This window comes from Prionailurus viverrinus, chromosome X, assembly GCF_022837055.1.
Source record: "Prionailurus viverrinus isolate Anna chromosome X, UM_Priviv_1.0, whole genome shotgun sequence".
Classification (NCBI taxonomy): Eukaryota; Metazoa; Chordata; class Mammalia; order Carnivora; family Felidae; genus Prionailurus; species Prionailurus viverrinus.
In genome coordinates, this window is record NC_062579.1 from 10818989 (window position 1) to 10830089 (window position 11101).

At 42.3% G+C, this 11101-nt stretch overlaps 1 protein-coding gene and 1 long non-coding RNA gene across 5 annotated transcripts in view; one reads left to right on the forward strand and one right to left on the reverse strand.

Annotated features, from left to right (window-relative positions):
* Positions 1–10809, forward strand: part of NHS (NHS actin remodeling regulator) — a 340674-nt gene extending 329865 nt beyond the window's left edge. For both annotated transcript variants that reach the window (XM_047843171.1, XM_047843172.1), the window contains exons 7-9: positions 662–3643; positions 4041–4167; positions 6710–10809. In XM_047843171.1, coding sequence (XP_047699127.1) covers positions 662–3643; positions 4041–4167; positions 6710–7310 — 3710 coding nt within the window. In that variant the 3' untranslated portion in view covers positions 7311–10809. The remainder of the gene's footprint in view (positions 1–661; positions 3644–4040; positions 4168–6709) is intronic.
* LOC125156912 (uncharacterized) overlaps positions 1–11101 on the reverse strand; it is a 71852-nt gene that overhangs the window by 59208 nt on the left and 1543 nt on the right. For all 3 annotated transcript variants that reach the window (XR_007148841.1, XR_007148842.1, XR_007148840.1), the window contains exon 2: positions 8459–8512. This is a non-coding gene — a long non-coding RNA (uncharacterized LOC125156912). The remainder of the gene's footprint in view (positions 1–8458; positions 8513–11101) is intronic.

Genomic DNA, 11101 nt, shown 5'->3' on the forward strand with positions numbered 1-11101 from the left:
TCTGTGAAAAATTATTTTTAAAAAATTATACCTTTATTTGAAGAGAGATATACTTTTATGGCATTAACTATTTTAAAAAGGTAAATTTCAATTAAATATTGAATACTGATAACATGTTACGCTTTATGACTTTTTTTTCTATTTTTTTTCTGTTCCATGTATTTAGGAATCTCTTCCTACATTTTATTATTGTTGTTGTTATTATTATTATTAGGGTAGCATCTCTATTATTACATATAATGAGTTATAAGAGTTTTACTTTGTTGAGTATATATTACAAAATAAAAAAGAATAGTGGCCAAGAAGACTAAATGCACTTTAGTTTAACTTTAGTTTAAAAAAAATAGTCATCACTTACTGGGGCAAATAATTTGACAGTGAAGAGAGAGAATTCACAAAAGATCTAAGAACATGTTCTCTTAGTATACACTAAGAAAATGTGTGTGTGTGTAGAGAGGGAGAGGGAGAGGGACAGAGACACAGAGAGGCAAATGGGCAGATTCCCCAAAGCCTTTTAACTTTCTCCTAATTTTACGTGCTGCTTGTTTTTTCTCAAAGAGAAAGATCCAGTATGCCGCACCCAGATTTGTGGGCATCTCTCAGAATGTGTGTTAGCCTGCTGAGGTATACAATATCTCACTGTGCTGTCCATGTGCCCTAGATTCTGATGAATCCCCTGTGGCCAGGGAGAGGAATGTGATCGTGCACACACATCCAGACCCTTCCAGCACTGTCAACAGGAGGTCTGGAACCAGGGACTCGGAGTGCCAAACCGAAGATATTCTGATTGCTGCTCCATCCAGAAGGAGAATCAGAGCTCAAAGGGGTCAGAGCATCGCAGCTTCCCTTTCTCATTCTGCCGGCAACATCTCCGCGTTGGCAGACAAAGGCGATGCCATGTTTACTACAGCAGTGAGCAGCCGCACAAGATCTCGGAGCCTTCCCCGGGAGGGCAACAGAGGTGGGGATGCTGAGCCCAAAGTTGGTGCTAAACCCTCGGCATATGAAGAGGGGGAGCCTTTCGTGAGTGACCGAGAAAGAAACACTAATGATTGCAGTGACGCCCCCAGCAGCCCGAGTGCACAGGAACGCCAGCCTGCTCTGGGCCTGGCTTGCTCTCAACATCTTCACAGCCCCCAGCACAAGTTAAATGAGAGAGGGAGGTCGCGTCTATCCCGAATGGCTGCCGATTCTGGCAGCTGTGACATCTCCTCCAACTCGGACACCTTTGGGAGCCCCATCCACTGCATCTCCACGGCTGGCGTCCTCCTCAGCAGCCACATGGACCAGAAGGACGAGCACCAGTCATCCAGCGGCAACTGGAGTGGGAGCAGCTCCACATGCCCCTCACAGACCTCAGAGACGATTCCTCCTGCAGCTTCTCCTCCCCTCACTGGCTCTTCACACTGTGACTCGGAGTTGTCCCTAAACACGGCCCCTCATGCTAATGAGGATGCCACTGTCTTCGTGACCGAGCAGTACAACGACCACCTGGATAAAGTGAGAGGCCACCGGGCAAACTCCTTTACCTCCACGGTGGCCGACCTGCTGGATGACCCCAACAACAGCAACACAAGTGACAGTGAGTGGAACTACCTGCATCACCATCACGATGCCTCCTGCCGCCAGGATTTTAGTCCTGAACGCCCCAAGGCAGACAGCCTAGGCTGCCCGAGCTTCACAAGCATGGCCACCTATGACAGCTTTCTGGAAAAGTCTCCATCAGACAAAGCAGACACTAGCTCTCACTTTTCAGTGGACACAGAAGGATACTACACTTCCATGCACTTTGACTGTGGCCTCAAAGGTAACAAGAGTTATGTCTGTCACTATGCAGCCCTGGGCCCAGAGAATGGCCAGGGCATGGGGGTTCCTCCTACTCTCCCGGACTGTGCCTGGCAGGACTACTTAGACCACAGGAGGCAGGGAAGACCAAGCATCTCTTTCAGGAAACCAAAGGCAAAGCCGACCCCACCTAAACGGAGCTCATCACTGAGGAAGTCCGATGGAAATGCAGACGTTTCTGAGAAGAAAGAACCAAAGATAAACACTGGCCAGCTCCTGCCTCACAGTTCCAGGGAAATGAAGCTGCCTCTTGATTTCTCCAACACGCCTTCTCGAATGGAAAATGCCAACCTTCCCACCAAGCAGGAATCTTCTTGGATGAATCAGAGTGAACATGGTATTAAGGAACCTCAGTTAGACACTTCAGATATTCCACCATTCAAAGATGAAGGTGCTGACTCAACTCACTATGCAGATCTCTGGCTTCTAAATGACTTGAAAACAAACGATCCTTACAGATCTTTATCTAATTCAAGCACTGCTACGGGTACCACAGTTATCGAATGCATCAAATCTCCAGAGAGCTCTGAGTCCCAAACATCCCAGTCAGAATCAAGAGCCACCACCCCATCCCTTCCTTCTGTTGACAATGAGTTTAAACTGGCTTCACCAGAAAAGCTGGCCGGCTTGGCATCCCCATCAAGTGGCTACTCGAGCCAGTCTGAAACACCAACCTCCTCTTTCCCTACAGCTTTCTTTTCTGGTCCACTGTCTCCTGGAGGTAGCAAAAGAAAACCGAAAGTCCCAGAAAGGAAATCCTCACTACAGCAACCCTCTTTAAAAGATGGAGCTCTGTCACTGAGTAAAGACCTTGAACTTCCAATTATACCTCCCACCCATCTTGACCTAAGTGCTCTTCATAGTGTCTTGAATAAACCATTCCACCACCGTCACCCACTGCATGTGTTTAGTCATAATAAGCAGAACCCAGTAGGAGAAACACTCAAGTCCAATCCTCCACCATCCCTTGCAATTACACCGACAGTCCTGAAATCTGTGAACCTTAGGTCCATCGGTAAGTCTGAAGAAGCTAAACAAAAAGAAGGCAACAATACAGATCTCCCCTACTTAGAGGACAATGCTCTCGCAATGGCTGCCCTGTCACCAGGCAAGATGAAGCCACATTTGGCTAAGAAATCAGTATCACGTCAGTACTCCACTGAAGACACCATACTGTCCTTTTTAGACTCCTCTGCACTTGAGATGGGACCAGATAAACTACAGCTAGAGAAAAAACGTACTTTTGATGTAAAGAATCATTGTGACCCAGAAACAGTTACCTCAGCTGGTAGCAATCTTCTAGAGTCAAGTGTCACAAGAGACCCAATACCTATGGAGAGTGAGCCCATTCCAGAAAACACACCAAGTAAAACTTGTGACTTTCCCACAGAAGGATTTCAGAGGGTCTCTGTCGCCCGCCTAAGTGATGTGGATGGTAAAACACTCCAATATGGAGCTGGTGCAGATGAAGCCCCGGCACAGGCGCAGAAGGCATCCTCTGCAGGTGGAGAGGAAGCTGCTCGCCTGGAGTCTGCAGATGTGCTCACATCTCAGTCGGATGCACCAACCAGACCCACAGACATAAGCAATCCACTTAAGCATCAACTGGGGACGAGCCGCCACCATGACCAAGTGCCTGGGAATATCAGCTACGAAGCAGAGGTATCAACTGCAAATCCATGCCCTGAAAAACGTTCCGAGCAGGAAAATATTGCTTCAGGTATTTCAGCCAAAAGTGCCTCTGGTAACAGCGGAGCAGAGGAGACCCAAGGAAGTATGGAGGAGGTTTCACTGAAAGGTCAGTTGTTGATACCTTTGTCACAATGGAAAGGTGTCTCGTGGCACTTCCTTAAGTTTTTCCTTTCTTATGTTCCCTGTAACATAGCACCACCCTGGGGGTTGGTTTCCCTCCACTTTTTTTTTTTTTTTTTTTTTTTTTTTTTTTTTTACTTATTACAACAATTGAGATAAAAAGTTTTTGTTATTGAGGGACTGAGCTGTGACAGACATCTTTTTAAAAACAGCAGTAAGGTAACTGTTGTTCATTTATTTCACAAGTGACTGAGCTGTGACAGACATCTTTTTAAAAACAGCAGTAAGGTAACTGTTGTTCATTTATTTCACAAGTCACTGAAACACAGCAGCATGCCTGGTACCTTCCTCCTAAAGATGCGTTTTTTTTTTCTTAATTTAAGAATCGTCACCGAGTGATGACTCTATGATTTCACCACTCAGTGAAGACTCTCAGGCTGAAGCAGAGGGTGTGTTCGTGTCTCCAAACAAACCTCGTACAACTGAGGATTTATTTGCAGTCATCCACAGGTGAGGCAACAATACCAAAAGTTTTCCTTTTTTCACAGGTGAGGCAACAATACTGAAAGTTTTCCTCTTTATAGTGCATCTCATGAAATGCAAATATGGGAAAGCCTTGTGTACTTGTGATACATTCAGCAAAAAAGCAAAGAAAAATTGTTTTTCCAAGTCAAAGTGACAGATTGACATTTGTGCGGGACAATGCAAGCCTTTATATATAGCTTGACCTCAACTGAGAGACTTTCATAAGAACTGCTGAAGGGAGATGTTTTTTCCATAGGAAAGACATTCTAGAACAAGTTCTCATTTGAAAACAATTTATGGTTAAGTAACCTAGAGTGAAAGCTCAAACGCTACTGTCATCTTGGACTGAAAATAATTTCTTGAGCCAAAAAAAAAAATATGCTCACAGCTGTAATCCTACACTAGCAGAGATCAATGCAAGTTGATTCACTAGACAGAACCCAAGTTGGAGACAAGAGAGTGTATAAACTTGCCCATTTCATAGCTCAGAACTAATCACCGCTCCCTTTTTTCCCTATCTTCCTAAAACTTAAATGTCTTTAATAACACTGGCCTTCTCTAAAATTAGTGCTCCAAATCCCACGAACAGAGAATGTCCTCTGGGCTGTTTTTCTAAGACACTGTTGTGTCCATGTTGCCCATTCACATTCTCTCACCTGCCACCTGCGATCAAGAGCCATGTGTGCAAGAATATATACTCCTTACAACTTGTGGCCGATGAACAGAGCAGGAACTAGTGCTTGGAAAGCGATCCCACATCAGACTGAGCTATCCAATCTTGATGTGCCTACTCCTTTCATAACCACGACCGCTGTCTTCCACTAGGCCTCCATGACCTAGATGGGACTCCCAAAGGACAAAACTTGGGGACTGTCTCTTGTACCTTATGAAATTGTATTTTTTGAAGCAAGTTTTTTTGCAAGCAGCTTACCATCATTTCCCCTGGAATTCTAGTTTTTAAGGGAACTTGAGTTTTCCGTTGATGTGGTTTTCTCATAAAGAAGAAGCATGACTCTTCAACTTTTTTTAAAGGAGTCAGTCAGAAATGCCTTCTGTGTGGCTATTCCTTTAGCAGGCACACCTTTCCACTCAGAGAGTGAAGAATCATCAGTTTATGTTTTCTTTGCTCCATGTGTAGGCTAAGCTCCAATTATATTTCCCTTCCCCACTTTATCTTAGGACCAGTTAATAAAATGCTATATAAGTTACAGAGCCGAGTTCTTACCCCACAGGACCAAATGTTAGTATCTGGAATAGTGGACAGAATGTAAGTAGTGGAGTCAAAAGCATCTGGAATGGAGTCTAAGCACCGCTACTTCCTGACCAGTCTTGTCAGTTAAAACCTCTCTACCTATTCCCTACTGTTGGTGGAGATACCTATAGCTCGCATGTTCAGTTTTGACGCTAAGATAACATTTTAGCGTCTAGAATACGGTAGATGCTACAAACAAGTGTTAGTTTGAAACCCCTCCCCTGTTGGCAGTGCTGGACACTGGCATGTGCAACATAACAACCAGGAAGGTTTGGGCGAACCAAAATGAAGCTGGTCTCCAACTGTAAAGTTGACATTTTCTCTATCCTATGGATTTTTAGGCTGGCGAAAGAGCATGTTGCCACTATCAGTGAACTGAATCGTGCTGAAGATTCGCTAAATCTACACTATTATCAAGAGAAATAATATGATGATGGATGCCTAGGTTTGGTAGACTTTCTGAGCTTGGTAATCTTAAGATTTGCATTTGTGTAGGGTTTAATTATTTATGTACAGCACAGTGAGAGGAATAACCTCGTTTTTGTGAGAGTTTGTAGAACTCCAGAGGTGGTCTAGGTTTTCAGCTGTGCACAGAAAGTTGGCTTACTGACTTATACAGTGCTGATGTTACCAAGCAGCTATGGAAAATTGTATTTACAGCCCAAACCGGATTGATTTATTTTAAAAGTCACGTAAGAAATTTCTTTGTACAGAAAATGTAAAAAGGAGACAGAATGGTGTGATTCATCTCCTCCACCCCACTCACACCCATCACCCAAGCCTACCAACCATCAACCTCTAGCTAATCCTGTCCCATCCACACCTCCACCCGCTTTGCTCTCCTGGTATTTCCCTGGAAACCAACCCCAGACCTCTGATCATTTTATCTGTGGTGAAGAGATTTAACAAGAGAAAGCCAGAGTCCTTCACTGCCTACCCTCTAACCGGAAGTCAGGCAGCAGTATTTTCTCACACTCGTGCAAAGCATCCCAATAGGTCCTCCTCTACATCCCCTAGTCTCCACAGTAGTCATTATGTGAAATGGTCATTTCTAGAACCAGTTCACGTCCACTGGCTATCGGAAAGTCTCCCTCAGGCTGTGAGTGCTATCGGGGCAAGGACCACATCTCCGTCCTCATGTCCACTCCCCTAACGCTTGCTACCCGGTCAGCTTGGGTGCACCGAGGCGCTCTTCAAGGAGGGGCACGAATATGCCTTAATGATTTTAGTTTCGTACAAAGCCACACGGACTGAGATTTCTCCTTTTCTCGAAAGGTCCAAGAGGAAAGTCCTTGGAAGAAAAGATTCTGGGGATATGTCTGCCCGAAGCAAATCGAGAGCTGCTCTTGGCAGCGGCAGCGCCGGATCTGTCACTTCGCCCAACAGCAGCGTGACCACGCCAAACAGCCAGAGGTCTCCCGGCCTCATCTACCGAAACGCCAAAAAGTCCAACACATCGAACGAAGAGTTTAAGCTGCTGCTGCTCAAGAAAGGAAGCCGCTCGGATTCCAGTTACCGCATGTCTGCTACTGAGATCCTGAAGAGCCCCATCCTGCCCAAACCCCCGGGGGAGCTCCCGGCGGAGTCCCTGCAGAGCGCCCATGAGGCCCATCAGGGGGCCCCTGGAGCCGAGGTGTTGTCCCCGCTGTCTCCATGCTCCCCAAGAGTGAACGCAGAAGGCTTCTCCTCCAAGAACTTTGCCACCTCAGCATCCGCAAGGGTCGGGCGCTCCCGAGCGCCCCCCGCAGCCAGCAGCAGCCGCTACAGCGTCCGCTGCAGGCTCTACAACGCGCCCATGCAGGCCATCTCCGAGGGGGAGACAGAAAATTCTGACGGGAGTCCCCACGACGACCGGTCCTCCCAGAGCTCCACCTAGGTGGCCCGGGCCAGGCTGGCTGGCAGAGGCCAGAGCCCTTGGTCCTAAGAGGACGCAGGACCGGTGCGGAGGACTGGGGGGCGGGAGGGGGGATGGGTGTCAGCACACCACGGGGCACCATCGGGCACCATTGCTGCTTCCCAACGAATTCCTAAACATTCGCTGGGGAAATGGAAGCTGGTTTGGTCTTTCTTGATTATTTTCCATGTTTTTAAGTAGCTGCACCGTCTTTCATATTTTTCTTTAGTATAGTTTGATTTACCCAATATCATTCCTTTTATAATACAGAATTTGAAGATGTCTGCTTTTCATGAAACCTAGAAAAAGTTTTCCCAGAGCTGCCTATTCAAAAAACAAAGCCCTCACTGTCATAATTCTTAAGAAGATGAAATTACTCTGGAGGTTTGGTATTTTTTTACATTAAAATGAACTACAGCAAAATTTAGAAGAAAGAACTACACACATGTAAATACCATATTTTTGATAAAAATGTGTAAATAGATTTATCAATGACGAGTGGACATGTGGCCAATTATCTACTACACACCAACTGTTTAAAAAACACAAGAAATAAACTGTAATAATTGTATTCTGTGAATACCATTTTCATATCAAATACCATATTTAAATGTCCACCAATATGATTTTCTGAGTGATAAACCTCAGTTATGAATTTTAAACTGGCGAAATAAAGGAAATCTTGAGGTCATATACTGAAACGTGATTAATTTAAATTAATGAATTCAGACCTAACCATTTTTGTGACAAATTGCAGCACCAAACAAGCAAATAGTAACACATGGCTATGATTTACCATGTGGTAATTTGGACAGAATGGAAAGCATGCTTTTGATTTTTTTTTTTTTTAATCAATGAGAAGAATCATTCTCAACACAAAGCCCCGAAGAACAGCATCTGACAGTGTCTTTTAGACTTTTAGTTTTTCAATGGATTGCTTTCAGGAGAATGAATAGGGAAAACAATACTTAATGTTAGGTTATGTTTTATATTAGGCTACTGGGGGCATAAACAGTCATAATCTAATGACTATAAACTCCTTAAACAGTGTAGCAATTAGCTCCAGGTTCTTTAACTAACAAAAATAAAACATAAGCATGCCACAGAGCTATTGACTTATCAGTAAGTACCTGCAATGAGTTTTCAGTGAAGCTTTCTCTCTGTGCTGATGAGATTCACGCTACCTAAAAAGTAACAGAAATGACACTGTGAACAATATAGTTGGGAAATAGGTATGTGTATATGCATTATTTATATTCGCTGTTAAACTGGGAATGGGGAACAGCTCTGGTTCACAACACTACATACAAATGAGTTTTTGTCTGATTTTACTGTATCTGCTTGATGGCGAAAGGGGAGGGGTGGTGGGTGGGAAAGGAAATGTCAGGGCGAGTGCTCTGATAAAATGAAGGCAGGGAAACAAGCTGAATTACTTGAAATTACTTGAATTTTCTTGTCTTAAAGCTGAAAAAAAGTAGTTACAAGTTGAAATCTGCAAATGGTTCTTACACCTCTGATTTTAACATGAAATGATACTAATGTTTGAAATGCTTTGTCAGAAATATAAGCAGTTATGTACTTAGAATATGTTTTGATTGGGACAAGGTAGAATGTAGAGAGAACTAAGAAGGGATATGGCCTATAAATGAATAGAATGTAATTAGAATGATAGGACAGACCAGAGTTATGAAGAAATTGATAAGCAGCTGGCTTTAAGTTTATGCAAGTGGTATTTGGGAAAGTAGGATGTGTGACAGGGGGTTTGTGGCTTTGGTTTAATTCATACAATATGAAGGAGAAAGCCTGGTCTAAGAAGATGCTGTCTTTCGATAGAAACACTTTCTAAGATGTTACAGATTGAAAATTAGAGAATCTGATTGCTGTTGGCTTTTTGTTTGTTTGTAAAGAAAAAAATGTCTGGCTTCTTCTACTATTTGTTTTCACTATCAAATAATATTTCTTAATTTCTTGTCATCCTTGTGTGTAAAATGGGCGCTGGGGGGTGGCGGGGTAGAGGAGGGAGAACGTATGTGTGTGTGGGTGTGGGTGTTTGTGCTGGGATAGATAAGCTACCTGGTAAAGGGTACATTTGAACATTTACAAAGTGTTATACTTTTTACTAAAAGAAAAATGTTTGGGGGTTTGAAAAAGTGGACCATCACTTGTCATTGGAACCCGTTAATCAAGAAAACCAGCATGGTTTGACACCACATGGGAACATGAATAACTTTTTCTCATGCTTTGAAAAGTACACTTGGCAAAATTTTAAAAAATAATGTTTTTAGACAAATGCGATAAGAAACCGTCATTTCCAGTCACAGTAGGTGATCTTTTGTAATTTTCATAAAAGCAGTTCGTTTGCAGTATGGCTTTTGTGTAGTCAGGGGTTTTTTAAGCGTAAAGAAAGGTATGTGGGCTTTAAAAGTGATTCTAAATCTTGGATAGGAAACACATGAATTGGCTTTAATAAATGTCACCTTTTTATTATTGACATCAATTTAAGTAATGGTACCATATATTTTTTAAAATACATACTGACTTGAATTGTGAGGCAATAAGATTCCTTCTATATGTAATGATCACAGAACTAACCCTTATAATATAGTTTTACTTATTTTGTTTACTCTAAAAATCTATAGCAGAGTTTCTCTATTTTATATTTCATAGATTAAAAAAAAACCCAAATAATGATGGATTTTAAATTCACTGTGGAAAGAGTATTGAGCAACAAACTGAGTTTAAAAAAAAAATAGTAAGAAATTCCTTAGTAATCTGGAATATTCTACATGGCTTTATTACATAGCATATAAAACCAAGAATTAGAGGGCTGTCTTCAACATCACTGCCGTTTTGAAGCAGGGTACACACATTAGGTATCGTGAAAAACATCAATCCAAACTTTTCTTCTGTTGTTTGCACTGATGCTAATTTTTTGTTCTTTTATGTTTATGCAACATGTCTATGTTGTGTGGGGGAAATTTTTTTTCTTTCTTTTTTTTTTTTTTTGGCTAAGTAGAGGACATGGACTAGTTGTTGCAAACCAAACACACGGTTTGCTCTTGCCAAAGGTCAGTGAGTGAGTCGATTTGCTGCAGTGACGGCCGACTTAGAGAACTAGATGACGACAAAGATTTAAAACTATAAAGAAGGTTACAGTGTAACTATTTTGGTACTAGAACCAGTTCATGCTGGCCAAAAAGACAATGGTTTATGGACTTGCATCCATTTTGTATTTTTGTAATATTTGTAAATATGAACTTTTTAAATTGTTGCAGAAATGGTTTCTTTTGTAAGATGTTTTCAACGTTTACATTCAATTCAAGCCTTTGTATATTTTAGAGCTGTGCAACACTTTAAGTCTTGTATTTATTTTTAGTAAAAATGGTGACAGTTTCATTGTGAACCCCTCTCAAAAAAATGTACCAGAAAAGTTTGATTACCTAGAAAGTGTGTATAGAAACTGCAAATAAACGTGACTGCAATTAAACAACCGGTTTCCCTTGGATTATGTAATTGTATTCTTGGAGTTTCACAAACTCCAAGTGTTTTATTCAAACTGGACATAAAGGAAGGGAACTGCTATAGCAAAAGTAGGAGCAAAATAGTAATAATAATAATAAATACTGTATAATGGGCTCTAATCATGTTTTGGTCTTTTAGATTTTTAAATTTTATTTTCTATTTAAGTTTATTTGAGAGTGAGCGAGCAGGGGAGGGGCAGAGAGAATCCCTAGCAGGCTCCACGCGGTCAGCACAGAGCCCAATGAGTGGGC